This window comes from Eulemur rufifrons, chromosome 19 (assembly GCF_041146395.1).
Source record: "Eulemur rufifrons isolate Redbay chromosome 19, OSU_ERuf_1, whole genome shotgun sequence".
In the NCBI taxonomy this organism is placed as follows: Eukaryota; Metazoa; Chordata; class Mammalia; order Primates; family Lemuridae; genus Eulemur; species Eulemur rufifrons.
In genome coordinates, this window is record NC_091001.1 from 85,523,151 (window position 1) to 85,543,614 (window position 20,464).

General features: G+C 40.7%; 1 protein-coding gene across 4 annotated transcripts in view; it reads left to right on the forward strand.

Annotated features, from left to right (window-relative positions):
* Positions 1 to 10,780, forward strand: part of THUMPD2 (THUMP domain containing 2) — a 37,294-nt gene extending 26,514 nt beyond the window's left edge. For 2 of the 4 annotated variants that reach the window (XM_069494362.1, XM_069494363.1), the window contains exons 8-9: positions 3,177 to 3,285; positions 9,779 to 10,780. In XM_069494362.1, coding sequence (XP_069350463.1) covers positions 3,177 to 3,248 — 72 coding nt within the window. In that variant the 3' untranslated portion in view covers positions 3,249 to 3,285; positions 9,779 to 10,780. The remainder of the gene's footprint in view (positions 1 to 3,176; positions 3,286 to 9,778) is intronic. The other 2 variants (XM_069494359.1, XM_069494361.1) reach the window with 2 other exon arrangements.
* Positions 10,781 to 20,464: the final 9,684 nt, after the last annotated feature.

Sequence of the window (20,464 nt, forward strand, 5' to 3'; positions counted from 1 at the left end):
CAAAATTTATTTTGGTCACAATGGAAATAAACAGTAAAATAGAACAATTGACAATAGAATAGTGGTTATTTACAAGGTTCTGAGATCCTGTCTGCAAAGTTATTGAAGCAAAATGTGACCCAAAAATATTATCTTAGTACAAACGTTTTCAAATATGAAAAAGTTCAGGAAACATTCACTAATAAGCCCTTTTGGGGGAAAAAGCATTTAATAAAATCTAGACATTTAAGAGATGAATCAGCTGAGAAATGGAGTCTTTTGTTTAGATATATGCATAAAAAGGTATCTTGAAGGCCATTAAAACCCATTGGAAGAAAATATCTTGGGGACTTGATCCCAAGTTTAAGCAATTTTTACCCATTTTTCTCCTGGACGGAGGAAAAATAGGGCATTTGTTTTGTTCAAAGCAACCAATTTTTAAAACTAAAAATTTTTTTCGTGTTCTTGAATCTTCCTGCAGAGATGTAAAAAAGATGATTTTTTACTTGTTTGTTTTGAATTATGTTTTCATTTCAGAATCTTAGCTCATTACAAGCAAACTTCTAATTCATAAGTAGTTCAAAGCATTTAATAATTTAAAAGATTTTACTGTGTGTTGAATTGTATGAGTCAAGTGCTCATGGTTTGTGTATCAAAAACTCTGGAGGTAGGGCCAAGAATCTGTGTTTTACAAAAGCCCTTCAGTTAATTCTAATAAATTGTAGTTTCCAGGTGATACTGATGCTGGTGGTCTGTGACCATCATATGCGTTATGCATATATTTAAACAAAAGACTAGGTTGATTGAGGACTTTTATAAAATTGGGCACATCCTTTTTCCTATTTTCTTTCCTTGTACTTTCTGCTATTTTTTGTTACCCAGGTTTACAACATTCATGTTCTGTCCCCTAACAGTAATTCTCATAGTTGTTTAAATCAGTTCTATATTTAAATCAATCCTTATCACCCATCATTTTTCCATGGCTTTCTCCATTTCTCAGCTGATTCTTCTCTTAAATGTCTGGATTGTATTAAATGCTTTTTCCCCCAAAAGGGCTCATTAGTGATATGTTTCCTGAACTTTTTCATATTTGAGAACCACTGCTGGAAGAAAGGAGAGTAGGAAAGAGACTCACCTAGAAGTGGTTGCCCTGCCTAGGCTTTTGATACACTAGGAGTGAGAAGGGAATGCCATGTTCCACAGAGCTGTTTTGGAGGGTGCTGGCCACTGGTTTCCATCTGGCTGTCATCTGTAGACATCAGAGGGGACATTGTAAGTAGTAACCACAGTACAGCTAACAGTTACTGAGTGCTCAATAACTGAGTTATTGAGGCACTGTCCTAAATGTTTTCTATGTAGTACCTCATTTATTCTGAGGTAGCGACTCCGTTTTGTAGATGAGGAAACTGAAGGAATAAATTTGTCCCATAGCTAGTAAGTAGCAAAGCCAAATACCAGCTGTCTGGCACCAGAGCCTGCACTCTCAATCACCTCAGCAAAGGCTTAGGTGACACTGCTTAGTTCTGGAAATTTTTGAAAAACTATTCTCTTCTACCTATGTGCAGTTTGTTCCTTCTAAAATTATTTCAAGCATTTTAGCAAATTACATAGAATAGGAAAGTTGCAGATAAAAATGAAGAACAACCAGAAGAAAAAAAAATGTTACCAAATTTGGAAAAATTAAGCAGCTAATTCATGTGTGGGTTGTGAAAGTGTGCATGGGGGTGGGGCAGTAATAAGGTGAAAGGAAGATTTAGGATTAAATTCAGGAGTAAATTACTGCGTAGTTCCTCGTACATAAAACATTTGAGAACTATGCCTATTTATTGTTTGTAATCATTTCGCAAAAAGTGCGTATAAATAGTACTCAAATGGATGTGTCCTGTATCAGTACCCTAAAACTAAGTGCATGAAGTTAAAACATAACTTGGAAAATAAAAAACTTCTGCCTAGGTTTAAAATAACATCATCCTGTTATGTTTTTCTAATAATCTACTCTTCTAATCTCACGTAAGTGTTAGAACTAAGATCTAGCAAGTAGTCTTTAGACTTTCCCAGATTACAAAGGATGTTTTGTTTTTTAATTTCCTGCCAACAAAAAATTATATATTTAGTAAAAATTATTTAAATTTCATTACATTTCTATAGAATTTGATGTATTGAAAATGAAAATTAAGGCATCTTCTTCCTTATGAATATCTGACTTAATTTAGATGATGAGTGGGAAGTAAATAAGTAGAAAGTATACTTAAAAGATACAGATGTTAAGGTAGGGTATACTGTACTGCCTTGTGATAATATAACTTCTGAGAAGAAAATGTTAAGATGATAAAGCAATTTAGATTTAATAATCAGGTACTATAATTTTTAGTGATGATACTCATTGTGCTGATTATTGATCATATAGCCTTTAGTCTTAGGACTTCAGTGTTCTTGACCTTTTGAGTTCCCTTTAAAAATGCAATGATAGCTGTGAATTCTCTCCTTCAAAAACAAATAGATCTAAACATATATTAATAACTTTTGGGCCAGATGCAGTGGCTTACACCAATAATCCCAGCACTTTGGGAGGCTGAAGCAGGAGGCTTGCTTGAGGCCAGGAGTTTGAGCCCAGCCTGGGCAACATAGTGAGACCCTGTTCTCTACAAAAAAATTAGTTCCAGCTGCTCGGGAGGCTGAGGTGGGAGGATCGCTTGAGCCCAAGAGTTTGAGGTTACAGTAAGCTATGATCAGCCACTGCACTCAAGCCTGGGTGACAGTGAAACCCTGTCTCTAAATAATACATACATACATACATACATGCAACTTTAAAAAGGGAAGAGAAAGTTGTAGAATATGATTTTTGTTAAGAGTTTTTCTAGACAACTTAATGTATTTTTTCCTGGATGGGACAACTTTCTGCACATGTAATATGTTTAGAGAATTGAGTTTTCTGGTTTTTCTGGTTAATTTAAAATTCTGCTTAACTTACGTCATGTTTTATCATACTTTAAAAACCAATTTTCAAAGAACAGAATACAATAACTGTACCGTTTATCATTAGTGATTCTGAAAGCATTTTGGGATTTTGTAATTACTTAGAAACAATATTAGCAGCCCTAAATTTTATTTAATCCTGTGTACTTCAATTTTCTCATTATTTAAGTTGTAAACATTTGACCTTACTGTAGTAAGATTCTTTGATTTCTGTATTTCAGAATTGCCATTGCCTTCAGAAAGTGTTGATATTATTATTTCTGATATTCCATTTGGGAAAAAGTTTAAGTTAGGAAAGGACATCAAAAGCATTCTACAAGAAATGGAAAGGTAAGTTGTTGAATTTATTTCCATAATTTTTTAGCTGCAGGGCATTTAACCAAAATATATCATAGCTCTTCAGTTAAGGTCTGATTGCATTGTAGTAATTTCCCAGGGTTTTTGTAGCTTAATTTTCTAAGGTTTCAAGTCAGAAGTTTATAATTGAAATGTTATTCCATATCATCTTGCACTATAAATTTTATTCTGAAAAATATTAATTTTCTTATTGCCTGAAATTTGAATATATAACATAGTGACCTATATTTCAGTCATGGGGCTGAAGCAAAAATTTAATTTGCTTCTAACCTTCACAAAAACCCCGCCTCCTATGTGTTAATCTCCCGTACTTAACAGATGACAACTGGAGTCTGGAAACATTAACTTTCTCATGATCACACAGCAACTAAACAACAGAACAGAATTGTTATATAAGCAATAGTAACACGGAATGGACACCTTCATTATTGGCTGTGAAATGAAAATGCAGAAATATTCATCTTTATGGTTCCTAATGTTGACCTAAGGGAATATAATTCAACGGAAGTATTTCTTTGAGAGGTTCAAGCAGTGAGGCATGAATATGTATTTTTCTGATCCATTTAAGTTGACAAAGGAGAGAACCTAGAATGCATACAAGAATGAATGAATGTGAATATAAGAGGTCAATTGATACTAAATTGTCTAGCAGGGCATTTGATAAAGTAGGACAACATAAATGTTCAAGAGCCTGCTATGTAAATAGTGTGTCACCACTTGAAAAATGAGCCATGTATTTTGGTTGGAGAAAAATCAGTGTCAAGGTTAACATTCTATAAGGAAAATTAAAGCTTGACACAATGTCTAAGCTCAGCTAAAAGCCGTCTCACTGTATTTTGTGAGCTGGGTGTAACAAACTTTTTCTTTTTCTTTCTTTCTTTCTTTCTTTTTTTTTTTTTTTTTTTGATGATCTTATTTCTAAACAACTTTCCCTGCTACCCAGTTATCTAATTCTTGCTATTTACCCTCTGAGCAGCACCTATAATTCAGACATTCTCTGAGCATCTGTACTTTCTTCTGCCCAGTATCATGCCCCCCTCGAGCAGATTTTGCAACCGTACAGTAAAATCATTTTAGGAGCTTTTAAAAAATGCTGATGCCCATTCTCCACTCCTTCCCACCAAGGCTCTGATTTAATTGATCTGGAGTAGAATCTCGGCATCAGAATCTCAAAGTGATTCTGTTGTGTAGCCAGGGTTGATAACTGCAGCCTTTGAACCGAACAATTAATAGATTATTCTCCATCTGTAACACTAACCAATTCATGGTGAGATACTTGTAATATGTGTGAGTAGTGACTTACATTTAAACCTGGAAGTTTCCAGAGAGATAATGGCGTACCCTAATTAAAAATCTAATGCTGCCTATTGTGGACATCTCCACAAGTCAGTGGAGGGCACTATTTTGAGTAGACAGTCCTTTTCAGCACTAGGAAATTATACTAGTCTAATTTTCTCTAGGCTGGATTTGGTTTTATTCCAGGTAATTGAAAATGAGGCAGTAAGAGATGTGACTGTCCTCACATTATAGCAGTTAAGTTCACATATTTACCTGAGAATCAGGAAGATGAATATTCAAGACTAACTGTGTAATGAGAGTACTTCAGTTCAAAGTATATGTATTTGGATATATAAGGGACTTTTCCTTCTCCTGTGACCTGCCCCCAACCTTTACATCTGACTTGATTTTTTATGGTTTGAGGTTTTGTACAGGCAGTGTAGCATAATACAGTGGGGAAGAGTGCAGGCTTTGGAGCCAGACTAGCTGGGTTCCACTCTTGGCTCTATTCCTTACATAGTTCACCGGTCATAGGCATGTTGTTTAACTGCTTTCTGTATCTTTAATACTCACCTTATAGCATTGTTCTTGGATTCAGTGAATTTACAACTCTTAGAACAGTGTTAGGCTCCTAGAAAGTGCTCAGTATCTATTACTTCTCACTTGATTTTTTTCATGTAAAACCACTTCAGATCCTTTTGGGAAGTAGATGGGGACATATAAAAATATCTCTAAGTATACATAACTTTTCTCCTGATGGTTTACTGATTGTTTAAGGCCCTAGCTAGAAAATGGAAGGAATGGAGAATTGTATTAGTGAAAATAAGAAAAATGCAAGAGGTCGGTGAACCTGTTCATGATAGGTAGTAGAAATAGTTGGCACTGTATGTAATACAGAGCTGGACTCTTTCATGGAATCAGAGTTGAAGATTGTCAGAAAATGATTGCTCTGGGGCCATGAGCTATGCACTCTGAGCTCAATTATTTCCTCCTTTAATTTATTTAAGGAGTAACCATTTTATGGGTGCAGAGCATTGTGAGGAATTCAGAAAAGTATAATATTTGAATTTTCCTATCAAGTATAACCAAGCAGAACAGATGAGGAAAATTTAAAATTCAGCTTGCTCAGCTCGAAAGAAGGCACTGTGTGCCAAAGAGGCTTGAGATGCTTTCAGCAAAGAAGCAAGATTTCAGTAAAATCTGAAGTTTAGACAGAATTAAAAAGGAGACTACATTGTGTTTTATATATACAGATGTTCAGTATTTCTTGAGTGAATATGCAATAACAAGCATGTCCCAGAAACAATGAGTACACTAGACTGCCTGCAGCAGAGGATTTGTAGTAGCTGGTTTAGACTGAATGTGTTCCATGGGCAAATAATTTAGGATTATTTGTGTCATCTTCCTCTAATTTTGCAAGTTCACATGCAAAAGGGAAATCTCTTATGTTGTTTGATATGAATTTCCCCAACTTACTGACCACCGAGATTTTTTTTTTCCCCAAGAAATAATATTTTATTAATATTATCATCATCAAGCACTGCTACACTAGTTCAGATGAGCACAGTTTGATAAATGTTACTTTATAATTTCTGAATAGCGTTCTTAGTAAGAAATTTGTGTGTGTGTTCATGGAAAGATGCCTAGAAGGACTTTTGTCAAAAATGTTAATCTCTCAGTTGCAGGGTTTCAAGCAATTTTTACTTCATTTTCTCCATTATTTGAAAAAAATTTACAATAAATAAATTGGTGAATGTCCTGCTAGACATCTTTCCATGTACATATTCACAAGTAGCTACATGTTTTTTATTGTACGTAAATAGAATCATCCTTAGTTTGTTGTACTGTAACATGTTTTTCTTTTACACTCAACAATATGTCGTGAATCTCCTTTCTGATCAGTTGTTATAATGTATATTATAATTTTGAATAGTTGCCATAGTATTACATTATATGTATATACCATTATGCAACTGTACTTATGGATGAACATTTAGGTAATTCCCAATTTTTTATTTAACAAAGAACAATGCTTTGAACATCCTTGCATAGTTTTTCAAACTTACTGTCTGATCAAGTTATTTAAAACCATACTGCCTCAGTGTCTTCATCTGCAAGATGACGATGCTAATAGAACATACCCAAAAAGATAATTCTGAGGATTAAATGATATATAATACAAAGCATTTAAAACAGTGCCTGGTACATAATAAGTACTCAATAAATATTAGTTATTATCACCATTATTATCACTATTATTCTACTTCTATTATATGTTATATAATTTCCTAGAAGTGAGATTGCTAGGTCAAAGGTTATGCACATTTCATATTTTTGATACATTAGTGCTACACTACTGTCCCAAAAAATTTATACTAATTTCTGTCTTCAGAAGTACTCATTTTCTCATAATCCTGTCATCCTCAGCATGGCAATCCTTTTATCTTTGTTAATATGCTGGGTAAAATATAATATCTCATTATTTTTAATTCTATTTGCTTTTGTGTGTTTAGAGAGATTTATATGTTTTCTTGTTTCTGCCTTATGGTATACAAGCACATCTGTCCTCATCCCACCTCCTCCTCCTCTCAGCAGAAGAGGTTTCTCTCTTCCAGACAAAATTTATCCTCTCAACTCCTTCCTCCTCAGTAATACTCTGCCTGCTTCTCATGGTTATCTTCGACCTAGTCATCTCTTTGTTCTTTAAAGGAGATTGTCATCCCCTCCCCAGATACTTTTGGAGGGCTTTGCATCTCCCTGCATTGTACTGGACCCTGGAGATACAGAAGTGAGTAGGACAGACAAGGTCTCTGACCATACAGTGTGGGAAGACAGATTGTTAATAAGTAAACGAACAGGGTAATTTCAGATCATGACTGGTATGATGAAGGAAATTAAACAGGATATTTTGCTGGAGAGTGAGAGAAAAGCAGGGGTTACCTTATATAGGTAGTCAGGAATGGCCTCTCCAAGGAGGTGATATTTGAACGCTGAGGCCTGAATGATGAGAAGGCACACACAGGAATGAGTGTTAAGTGCAGTGTGAACAGCAAGGCCAGATGTCCTAAGGCAAGAAGCAGCTTGATGAGTTTGAGCAGCTGAAGGAAGATCAGATCAGTGTGCAAAGGAAGCAAGCAGGCAGTGGAGTTGGAAAGCTGGGTGAGGGTCAGGTCGTGTAGGAACCTTGTGTGCCGTAGGAAGGAGGTTAGAATTTATTTGAAGTATGATGAAAGCAACTGGAGAGTTAGCCGGGATTTGCATTTGTCTTCTGTGTGGAAACTGGGAAGGGAGAGTGGGAGGGGTGACAAGAATGCAAACAAGACCTGTCTGCCAGGAGACTGTTGTTGTGGTCCAGGCAAACCATGAATGAAATGGATGGAGACAGCATTGTCTGGGTTTGTTGATGGCTTAGATGAGGGAAAGCTACCTAAGCTGCTTACGTCTTTGCTAGGTATGAGACAGATCCCCTTCATCTCTTGGTCCTCTAGCTATCACCCTGTGTCTTTTTCTTTTTCTTTTTCTTTCTTTTTTTTTTTTTTTTTTTTGAGACAGAATCTTACTCTGTCACCCTGGGTAGAGTGCAGTGGTGTCATCATAACCCACTGCAACTTCACACTCCCTGGCTCAAGCCATCCTCCTGCCTCAGCCTCCCGAGTAGCTGGAACTATAGGTGCATGCCACCACGCCCGGCTAATTTTTCTATTTTTGTAGAGACAGGGTCTCACTCTCGCTTAGGTTGGTCTCGAATTCGTGAGCTCAAGCCATCCTCCCACTTCAGCCTCCCAGAGTGCTAGGATTATAGGCGTGAGCCACTGTACCTGGCCCGTCACCCTGTTTCTTATCTATACTGCTGAACTTGAAAAAAATAGTCTACACTTGACATCTCTGCTTCCTTTCCTTCCAGTCCATGCTCAACTCTGGCAGACCAGCATTTGCTCCTGACCTCAGCTAGGACCGCTGTCCCCAGGCTCACTAATGACTTCCTATAATCCTCGCCACTTGTTAGTCCTATAGCATTTGACACTGTTGAGACCGTTCTCTTCTTGAAACTGTACTCCTTTGGCTTCCCTGATGCCACTGCTGTCCAGATTTTCTCTTGGAATATCTTTTTCATGGGCCGCCGCCTCTATCTGTCCTTAAATGTAAAGTCTCTGCTTCATGGCCCCTTTTCTCTTCCTGCTCTGTACTGCCACCCAGCCGATGCCATCCACCTTACAGCTGTATCTACCACTGACTATTGAAACTCTTTTATCTCCACCTCAAGCCCCAGTCTTTCTAATTACCTACGGGCTGGGTATCCAGCTATCAGGTGGAGTCCACATTTCAGTGCTCCTTAGGTACCTCAGCACGTTCCAGGGGAACTGCACCCCCACACCGTGCCTCTGACTCACCCACCTGCTGAACCCGCCACCTGCTCTGACTCAGCCACCACCTGAGCCACTCTCAGTGCTTCCTCTCCCCTTCCTCCTGTGTGTGCTGCCTTTTCTGCCTCCAGCTCCCTCCCTTGCTCCGGCCCCTGGTCGCTTTGCCTGGCTCGCTCCTGCTTGTCATCTTTTGGGAAATATTCCCCTCTCCCCTGCCTGGGTTTGTGTTCCCAGGCTCTGCACGCCTGCCTTGGTTGTAAGTTGATCACACTCCTCTCCCACTGTCCAGTCACCTCTTTAACAACCCACAGGACCCAGGAAAAAGTGTCTTCATCACTTTTTCTACATAAGTGCTATGCAGACTTTGGTTGAATGATTGAATAAATGAATTCTACTCAGCTGACATTTCAAGGTCTGCCCTTTTTCTGATTTTTCCTTTGCCATTTCTTTGTTCATGTGCTCTTTCCTGATAACTTTCTTCTGCCGTCAGCCTACTGCCTTTAAAATATGCTGATTCTTTAGGGTTCTGTCATTGCCTTTTCCTTTGTACAATCATTTATTAGAACATGACTACAAATTACTTTGAGGCTTGGCTTTTAAGTAGAGTGAAAATAGATAATTAAAGCAGATTTGTACTAGGGATTTCATAATTACTGTAATGAATATGCATTATGGAAGATAGTACCTAATTATCAAAAATTCTTGTATTTAAATAGATAAAATTAAATTTCAAATTAAAAACACCAAACATTTTAAATGAAGTGAGATTGTTTGTTGTCTGAAAAGAAAGAAATACTCGTACCAATTATCGTTTTTTGTCACAGAGTGCTTCGTGTTGGCGGAACCATTGTATTGTTGCTTAGCGAAGATCACCACAGGCGCCTTAAAGACTGTGAAGAAAGCAGCATCCCTTTAAATTCCAAGAACAGTTACACAGATGAACCTGGGCTTAAAAAGTGCTTGAATCTTGAAGAAACAACTGGAACATCAGAGACAGAATTGTCTTCATTTGAAGCCAGTAACCAGGAGTGCCTAGACAGAATGTCACCATTCGGCTCTTTGGTACCAGTAGAATGCTACAAAGTTAGCCTTGGAAAGACAGATGCATTCATATATAAATACAGGAAGTCACACTCTTCTGCACTGTAGCAGGCTGGCTGCCATCAGCCAGGTTCAAGTCCTTACACATTAGCTGTACAGCGGAAGGAGTTTGCTGGTCTAGGATTTGTTATAGAGCCCACCGGGTTCCACGGAAGCAAATTCCCCCTAAGACAGGGGGCGTGGCTCATGAACCACCTTCTTAGTAAGAGTTGCTGTTTTATACTCTAAAGTGCTTAATGTTTTTAACAAAAACAGTTAGTGAATATTTTTAAGACTCTTTAAGTTTTGTATTCTTTCAGACTATGAAAGGATCTATTCTGTCATGCATTGTTTCTGAGCAAAAGTTTCAGCTTCAAAATGAGTTTTCAAGGGTTACATAAGTGTATCACAGTCAATACAAAGTTGTTGATACTTTATCAGATTTTTAGAAATATAGAAACTTTTATATATAACTTCTTTTGATATTTAACTTAATTTTTGAGTCTATGATTTTCTTCTCCATTGGAAAGAAAATAATTTATATTTCCAATACGTTTTATATGTCTCATATAAAACATCAATGGGAATAATGTGAATTAAGCCAGTATCCTTCAACATGATGGAAAATGACATTTGCTTTTTTTCTAAAAGCATTAATAAATTGTCACCTCACCATTATTTCTAGAAATTCAATATGTTTCTTGTGTTTATTACTTGGGAAAAAGAAACAGTAAATTGAGCAAAATATATGCTCTGATTTAATTTTTTCGATAGCCTGGTCCAGTGGTTCTACTTGTTGGCTACTTTAGTACCATTTGAACAACCTTCCTATGCTTGGGAAATTTCCTACCCGTGAATCTCACCTCTCCAAAGCAGAAGCCAGAAAATTTGCTTTCTAGCCAGGGTGTCATATGTAGCCTAGGCCCCTGGTATCAAGGTACACTCACCTTGTGCAAGGTGTGGCATTTGTACCCAACGGCAGCCACAAAGTGGTCTTCATCAGAACATCTCTGTCCTGAGGTTTCAACAGTGCTTCTGGCTGTGTGGCCTCGAAGCTTATCTCTCTGGCCTTCCAAGAAAATTCTGAAAGCTACCTACTAACCTTAATACATTTCATTTTAGCTAAAACTCCAGATTTGGTTGTGTTGTTAGCAGGTAGGACTCTGGTATGGAGATTGATATCTGAGGGGTTTCAGGCAACAGGCCCCCAGAAATGTGAATTTGTATTGGTTATCTTATCTGGCCTGGTCGGGTTAAAGGCAGTGAGGATACAGCTAGTATTATAGAAAGTTTATGACATGTGATGCTGAGAGTTTATAATTACTGTGCTTACCTGATGCTTTAGGAAACATCAAAGACCTAAGGAATATGAGCACTATGCGTGAGCTGTCTGCTTTTGCTAGAACTTGACAGCGCAAAGGAAAAGAGCAAGATTCCTTGCTCCTTGGGTTAATAAAGCAGTGGTCTCAGCCAGGGATGATTTTGTTCCCCAGAGGACATTTGGCAATGTCTGCAGACGTTTTTGGTTGCTACAACTTAGTAGGGAAGAGAGATACTACTGGCATCTAGTGGATAAACTGGATAGAGAGATTAGGTTAAAGAGGTAGTGGGTGGCAGATGGAGGTGGTGGGTCAGATCAGATAGGGCCTTAAAGACTTAGGACTTTGGCCTTTACTCAAAAGCACTGAAAGCGTTTTTAACAGGTGACATCTAACACATATTTAAAGGATCATCGTAGCTGCTATATTTCAAATTGTAAGGAGGAAAGGGTGATGAAAGTAAATCATTTGGGAGTTTTTTGCAGTAATTCAAGGAAGAGAAAATGGTAACTTGCCCCAGGATTGTAGCAATAGAAACGTGGTAAAAGGCAGCTGGATTCTGGACATGTTTTGAAAGTAGAACTAGCAGAATCTGCTGACGTGTTGGATGTATAATGTGATAGACGGAGAGGAGACAGGAATGACCACCAGATTTTTGGCTAAGAACCTGGAATATGGAGTTATCAACTGAGAGGGGAAAGGCTGTGAGGGTTGGTGGGAGATATTAAAGTTCAGTTTTGGACTTGCTAGACAGTCTAATTTAGACTTGTCTAGACAGTCTAAACAAATCTTGTTTAGACTTGCTGCTAGACAGTTTTGGATTTGCTAATTTTGAAATGTGCATTAAACATTAAGTGGAGATGTTGAGTAGGCAATTGAATATGTGACTCTGTAGTTTAAGAAAAAGGTCTACTCTGGAGATGTATGTTAGGGAATTGTCAGTATTTAGGTGGCATGAAACTGGATGGGATCACCAAAGGGTGGACTGTTGGAGAAAAAGGAAGAGGACCAGGGCTGAGCCCTGAATTTCTCCAATCCTAAGAAGTTGGGAGAAGAAATCTTCAAGAAGACTGAGATGGAGCAAACTGAAATTGAAGGAAAACCAAGTGTGGTTGGCTCAAAGGCATATGAGCAAAGGGTATAGAAGAGGGAGTGTTCACCTCTACAGTTGCTGCTGACCAACCAGGTGAGACAAGGACTGGAAGTTGACCACTGGATTTAGCCATGAGGAGGTCATTAGTGACCTTGACAGTGGGGGTTGGGTGGAGTGGACGGGGGAGCAAAACCAGACTGCAGTGGCCTTAAGAAAAAATGGGAACAGAGCTGGAGGTAGTGAGCATAGACAACTCTTTCAACTAGTTTTTCAGAAAAGGGGAGCAAAGAAATGGGGTTATTAAGTTCATAAGGGATGGTGGAATCAAGAGGATGATTTTTTTTTTTTAAGTAGGGAGAAGTAGCAGCATGTTTTTTTATATTGGAAGAAAAGTTCCAGGAAAGACAAAAAGTTGATGCAGTAGGAAAAAGGGATTAAGTGCTGGCTTGATGTCCTTGAGTAAGAGGATGGAATATAGTCCATAAGTGGAGGAATTAGCTGTAGATAGGAGCATGAATAATGTATCCATGGTTACGGGTAGGAAGGCAGCAAACAGACATTTCTGCTATAGTATGATAAGTGTGCTTCTAAAAATTTTTTCATTCTCAAATTTATGCACTAAAAGTAACAGAATTTATAGGAAAAAAAAAAAAGTAGGGTTGAGGTAGACCATTCCAAACCTGTCCAACTTTGCAACCTGAGCACTAACAAAAACCCAGTCTTAATAAAAATATTAGCCCACTTAAAAAGACATATTCGTACTAAATAAATACATCAGTAAATAAAGGACTTCACCTATTCAAGAAAAGGGCAAAGCACCTTGACAGAATGGGGCATAAGGAAGCGTAGAAGCTGCCGAGTTACGCAATCAGCACTGCCCGGCCAAGGCACGATCTGTGCCCGGCTGAACCAAGAAGAGCATGTGGCGATGGCGTCATGTTAAGTGCCGTATTCTGCAGCTTGCCCCAGCCCATTCCGGTGGTGTCCTTCACATCCAGCTGCTCTCAGCCGGTGACTCAAAACAATATGCTGAGGGGAATCAAATCACTTGTGAACCAACCCAATTTCCACGTTATGGTGACATCATGTCCCTACTTGGCAATATTTGACATAACACCCATTGTTACAGAAACGTGTGTTGTAGGAGAGCAGACTAGAAGTGGGAGCAGATGCTGGGAGGTGGGCGGATGTGGTGGTGGTAGACTGTGGAAGTTCTCTTCTGACTACTTCAGTTTTCTCAGTGAAAAATTACATGACAATTTATCCAGTTCCTGAGTCTATAGTTGGAATAGGTCCCCCTAGCAGTTGCAGAATTCCCATAATGGCTTTTTGACTCATGGAGTAAGGGTGTCCATTATTGGAAGAGCGAACATCAATGCCTTAGTCCCTCCCTTCCTCCCAAAATAGACAAAAGCAATACCATAATCTTTGTAGGGCCTGCGGATATTAGTGCCATCAATAAGAAAGGCACAGATGCTGACGGAACTCTTTGGCATCTGAAGGCAGCCTACGTCACCTTTGGGTTTGCTACTCGGACTCATTTACTTTTAATAGAGGCCTGGGCAAGGGAAGACCCTCCAGCTGCTCCGGCCCCACTGTCAGCAGCTCTCCATTAATGCCCTCGTCGCCCAGAAAAGCTAATGGTGCTCAGAGCATCTGTGGCAGACCTGGATGCTGTGTGGAGCCTGCGGCAAATCCCAGTAGGGGAAGCACAGCTGCAGCCTCTTAACTTTTGGAGCAAAGCCAAGCACGCTTGTGCAAGTAATTATTTTCCTTTTAGAAATAACTCTTGGTTTGCTACTGGGGCTTGCTACTGAGAGCTTGACCACGGGACACTAGGTGACCATATGACCTAAACCGTGCATCTTAAACTGGAAGTGATTTGATGCACCAAGCCCAGCCCAGCAGCACCCCCTCATCAGGTGAAAGTGGTATGTATCTGCACTGCGCCCCACTCAGAATTCGGTTGACCGAATTCATGCCTGCAGGGGCAATCGGTTCCTTATCCCCTCAGTGTGCCTCCTGCCATGCCACTACCCGTCCCTCACAGCCATGGTCTCATGGGACATTCCCAATGAGCAGGTCACCAAGGAGGAAAAAAGTCAAATCTGGCTCACAGACGACTGCAAGTTTTGCTGTCACCAGAAGAATTTATAGCCTCACTCGGGGAGGGACAGTGGGGAAAGGAAACCCTCCCAGGGAGCAGAACTTTGAGTGGTCCACGTTGCACACTTTGCCTGGAAGGAGAGATGGCCTGAGAGACAGATCCACACTGTGTCGTGGGCAGTGGCTAACAATTTGTATGATGGTAAGGGACAGGAAAGAAGGTCTGGGGGAGAAGAATGTATATGGACAGCTCATAACAGGCCCCCAAATGGGAGAATATTTGTGTCTGATTGGAATGCTCACGAGAGGCCCCACTGTGGAGAGGTTCTCAGTATGTAGGTGGAAGCTTGCCTGCCCTGTGCCCTGTGGATGTCAGCCTGCTCTTCCCCAGCACTCTGGCACTTGCTCAATGGCCTTGAGGACAAAGTCGCCATGGTTGCAGGGATGGAGACAATACACTGGTCCAACAAGGACTCCTCACCAAGGCTGATGTGGTTACTGCTACTGCTGAGGAATTTTCAGCAGCAGTGACCAATCCTGAGACTTGTTATAACACTACTGCTATGGTTTGAGTTTGTCCCCTCTGAAACTCATGTTTGAAATTTGATCCCCAATGTGGCAATGTTGGGAGGTGGGGCTTAGTGGAGAGTGTTTGGGTCATGGGGATAGATCCTTCGTGAATAGATTAATGCCCTCCTGAGGGAGTGAATTTGTTCTCACTCTTGCAGGAGTGGATTAGTTATCAGAGAGTGGGTTGTTATAAAAGTGAATTCTGCTTCCTCGACTCTCTTGCTTCCTCTCTCTCTCCATGTGATCTGTTTGCACATGCCTGCTCGCTTTTCTACTTCTCCGTAATATTTGGACCTAGCATGTGGCCCTCACCAGAAGCTGGCTAGATGCAGCACTATGCTCTTGAACTTCCCAGCCTGCAGAATCATGACCTCACTAAATGTCTTTTCTTTATAAGCTACCCAGTCTCAAGTATTCTGTTGAAACACAAAATAGATGAAGGCAACTGCAAACAGGAGGAGAATTATATTGAAAACCCTCTCCTTGAGAAGAGGGCAATAATTTTTCCTTACTAGAATAAGTATTCTGTATTTGGATTCTCTATGCCAACAACATCTTCCATATGAATTTAACAAATTGCCTTATTCATTATCATTTATTTCCATGTAACAATGCTTCTCACCAAAGAGCCCAATGTACAGGGATGTGAGTGAGACAAGAGACTGAGGCTCATAGGATTTCTTGTCTTACCATGTGTCCCATATCTTGAAACAGAAGGTCTTATGGCACAGTGGAATGGCCTACTGAACGCTCAGCTATTGTGCCAGCAGGCAGATAACTCCTTGAGAAAATGAGATGCCTTCCTACAGGACACTCTGTGTGCTGTGAATCAGTGGCCAATAGATGGTGCTGTTTCTCCCATAGTTGGAATAACGAGCTCGAGAGCAGGAAGTGAGAGTGGTACGCGTTACTGTATCACTCCTAACTACCCTATTAAAACGTATGGATTAGCAAAATGTGGTATATGTATACCATGGAATATTACTCAGCTATTAGAAATGATGGCGATATGGCATCTCTTTGGTTCTCCTGGAGTGAGCTGGAACCCATTCTATTAAGTGAAGTATCCCAAGAATGGAAAAACAAGCACCACATGTACTCACCAGCAAACTGGCTTCCCTGAGTGCACATTTGGGATTCACACCAATTGGGTATTGGACAGAGGTCGGGGCTGGGTGGAAGGGATGGGTGTATACCTACTTGATGAGTGCGATGCGCAATGCCTGGGGAATGGACACGTTTGAAGTTCTCTCTGGGGGGGATGGGGTGGGGAGAGGGGAGGAGTGCACACCTATATGATGAGAGTGATGTGCACTGTCTAGGGAATGGACACAACTAAAGCTCAGACTCGGGGGGATGGGGAGGCATGGGCAATGTATATAGCCTGATCTTTTGTACCCCCTTAATGAGCTGAAAAACAAACAAAAAATAAAAATAAAAAAAAACGTTTGCATCTGATCACTGGAGCATCTGGGCTCCCTGGTTTACAGTTCTCAATGCCTCTAGTTCCAGGTGGGAAACTTTAGTACTGTCACCTATTGCCTGAAGGGTCAAGATACACCATCCCTTGGTCTCCTCATCAACTCTTGGAAAGATCAGTTACTTTACAAGAAATAACCACACCACCACCACTGTAATCATCACCACTACCACCCCCACCCATGGGTCTCCTTTCTTACAGGGAAACCATGAGAAAAGAGCCTTTTCAATAGGGAAATGCATAAGTTTCTTGGTGCTTGGCAGTCTGAGTTTGGTCTACCAGCTCTTTATGGAATTGTCTGCAAAGCCAGCTGCTCTGCACATGGGATACTTGGGAGACCTAGGGACCTTGGGGACCCATTTCACAGTCCCCCCTGCCAGAGGGAGGATAGAGGAAGGGAGAAAGCCTCCAGTTCTTTGGGAATCTGAGCTTGAATGTAGCCAGCTCCTCTTTCTTGGAAAAGGGGTGCCATGCCCCCAAATTCCCAGCTACTCATTGTCCATGTAATCCACTGTGAGCACCCAGAGTCATTCATGGATAGCCCTTCTCTTTACAAAATAACTCTCAAGAGAGGATTTCTTTTGTCCACAAACACAACAATGAAGCCATTGAATTAGGAGGTAAGACTGCCACCTGATTATTTTGGATTCTTGATTCCACTGGACAGAAAGGCACAAAGGGGCTAACTGTGTGGTGTGGAGTGTTTTGTCCAAGTACTCTGGGAGATTTATGTATGGAACTCTGTCATCCAGAGGTTCCCACCAATACCAGAGCTGAGACAAAGGTTTCCTTCCAGATAATTTATAGTGGGGGCAGGGGGACTGGAAGGTGTGAAGTATGGAAAGAGGAAAAGGTATTCAAGGATACACTGTTGAGCTGATCACCACTGTGAGAAGCTGGGATCTGATTCTGTAGGGCTCCTCTAAAGTGCTATGTAAAATACAGCCCAGCATTATCCACCCAAGGGCGAAAAAAGAGAGTATCTGCCAGCTCAAGTCCCCCATTGGTCAAGAGTAGGATGACTTTCAATTGCTTCTCACTTTTAGTATTTCACCCCCACAATTTAATTCATAATTTACAGAATGTCAAATGGAACTAGAGGAGGAATAGAAACCACCCAGAAATGAGGTTCTTGAAGTGCATGTGTTACCCTTGTCCGAAGGAGAGGGGATGAGCAGGTTTTTGTTTGTATGAGTATAATTGCATTATGTTACATGGGAATATTGTTGTTTGGAGGAAGTTTAAATATGGAATAAGAACTGATATTGATGTTGGGCATCCAAAGAGTGTATCAAAATGGTAAATTAGCATATTTTGGGGTTATCCCAAAACATGTTTCCAATGATTGGGGAATTTTCTACCTTTTGAGTCCCACCTCTTCAAGGCAGAAACCAGAATGCCAGCTTTCCCAATCTCTATTATAGGTAGAATGTGGGGCAGACACTGACATATGACAATTTGATTCAGACGTGAGCTATACTGTGACAGCAGGCACCATCGAACCACTTTCTGGGAGGGCAGCAGCAGAAGCATTTGTCCTCAGGGGCCGACAGGGGCAAAGAGGTTCAGCATTCAGGGTTCGGCATCGAAGGTGAAGCTGGGGAGTGGGTGGCTGTTGGATGGTTTGGATGCTGTTCCTGGTTGTATAGCCTCCCAGATCAATTTTCTGGCCCTCGTGAGCATCCTAATATATTTTTTAAACAAGCTCCTTTTCTGCTAAACCACCTGTAGTGGATTCTGTGGTTTGCAGCTGGGAGCCCATTGCCACACACCCAGGCTACTTCAGCACACTCCCACCCTGCAGGCACTGCAGACCTCATTCCAGCGCAGGCCCTCCACGTGCTTTGCATTTATTCTTTTACCATATTTTCCAAGTGTCAGTGTTAGCATTCTTTGATCCCCCGCTCCTCAAAGTCACTTGTAATGTTTGGGCCTCTCAAAGATTTCGAATAATACAGTCTTTTTCATTGTGTGCCTAAGCTTTACTTGCATTTTTAGGAGAAAAGAAAAACATATGTGGGGATGGACCACGTGACCAAAATGCAGCAAAGGGCAGGTAGAAAAATGCCTTTCTTCACTGACTTGTGTGACAAGGTGTAGATCCTAAGAGGTGGTGGCTCTAATGATCTCAGTGTACTTGGCAGAATTAGATCATGATTTTAGTTTCTGCTAAAATATCTTTAATATCAAATGCACATGACTATAAAGCTTTTTTGAGAATTTTTGAAAATTTGAGGATATCTTCTAGTTGGAGTACTATTTCGTAATGTCTTTGTTTCTCCTTCAGCACAAGGCACAGGGTGTGGCCCACATGAGCAATTAATATTTTTTTGAACTAAATTGAACTCGCTCCAGGTAGGAGGAAACAAATAAATGCCTGTGGATCTGAGAGCGGTGAGTCAAAAGGACACTCAGAAACCATTCAGGAGACAGACAGCTGTCAGGGGAGACACCGACTTCCTATGTAACCTAGAAAGCTAAGTCTCATTAGGGATTCAAAATAAATTGAAGTTCAAGAGGAACTGCTCACTTAGCTATTAAGTAAATATGACTGTTCAGGGAGCTATGCAAGAAAGCCTTTGGACTAAAATTAGGTAAGAGGCAAAGTCTTAACAGAGAAATCCTGCTAATTAAGAAATCTCAAGTGATTGTTTTTTATGCATGCTTATAATTTCCCATTGTATCTATAGCCTTTTCAAAGCTCCTAGTCATTCACTCATTCATTTGCTCCTTCATTCATTCAGCTATCAGGCATTTACAGAATACTTACCACCTGTCAGGCTCCTCCTTGGTAACCAGACTCTCCCCGAATGGCTGCTATGTCCGCTCTCTGAAAGGGATCTGGGCAGGGGCGGGAGGACACCAGCCAGAAGCCCGTGCTTCTGAGAGATAGGAATATCCTTGACCTTTGGAAATAGAGGGATGAAACCACTTTCTGGAAAATCTTGACAGAGAGAGAAAGTCGACCAGAGTCCAAGAAAACATTTGAGAGTAAAGTTGTGGAGTGTTGGGAATTTAAAGAAACAACTAAAAACATGTCTCAGCACATGGAGAACTCAGCTTTTTATTTTAGTTAATTTCCATGGATTTATTGCATTCAAGAGAATCAGGAGATTTGAAGTGTAATTATGACATCTCAATGCCACAGTCATTTAACACTGTCAGTGTTCATGAAGTTCCTTGGCGAGTACCTGCCTTCTCTAGGATGAAACAACCCGGAGTAGATATTCCATGTCCCCCCCTCACTCACACATTATTTCTACCATTGTTTTGGTCGCCCTTCTAGCTTCCCTTTTGTGACTCCTGCCCTTGGTATCCCTGCACCATTTGAGCTTGCTTTCACCTTGGAGGACTGGGGTATTAACCATGTGTTTTGCCAGGGAGCCCCAAATGCCCGGTACTGGCCTCCAGTATTAACATGGGAACCAAGGAAGATTGGTTCACTGGGCCGGAGGTTTTTCATCTGTTCTTATGTAAGTCAGATTATATCACTCCTCTGCTCAAAATCCTCTGATGACTTTCTGTTTTACTCAGAATAAAACCCAGAATCTTGATCCAGCCCCTGGCGCCCCTCTTACTTTATCTGCAACTCTCTCCCTTTCACGCCACCTTCTGCTGACCTTGGAACGTGCCAAGTCCATTCCCATCTCCAGCCTCTGTGCTTGCTGTCCCCTCTCCCTGCACATTTAGCCTGGATCCCTGCACTGCTCAGGCTTTCTGTGCAAATGTCCCTTCTCAGAGAGGCCATGCCTGGCCTCCATATCCAAAGTGGCCACCACCTCGCCCATGTCACTCTGTTCTCACCTCCTTTGTCGTCCGTAGCCCACATCACCACCACCTATTACATAAGACATGTTTGATT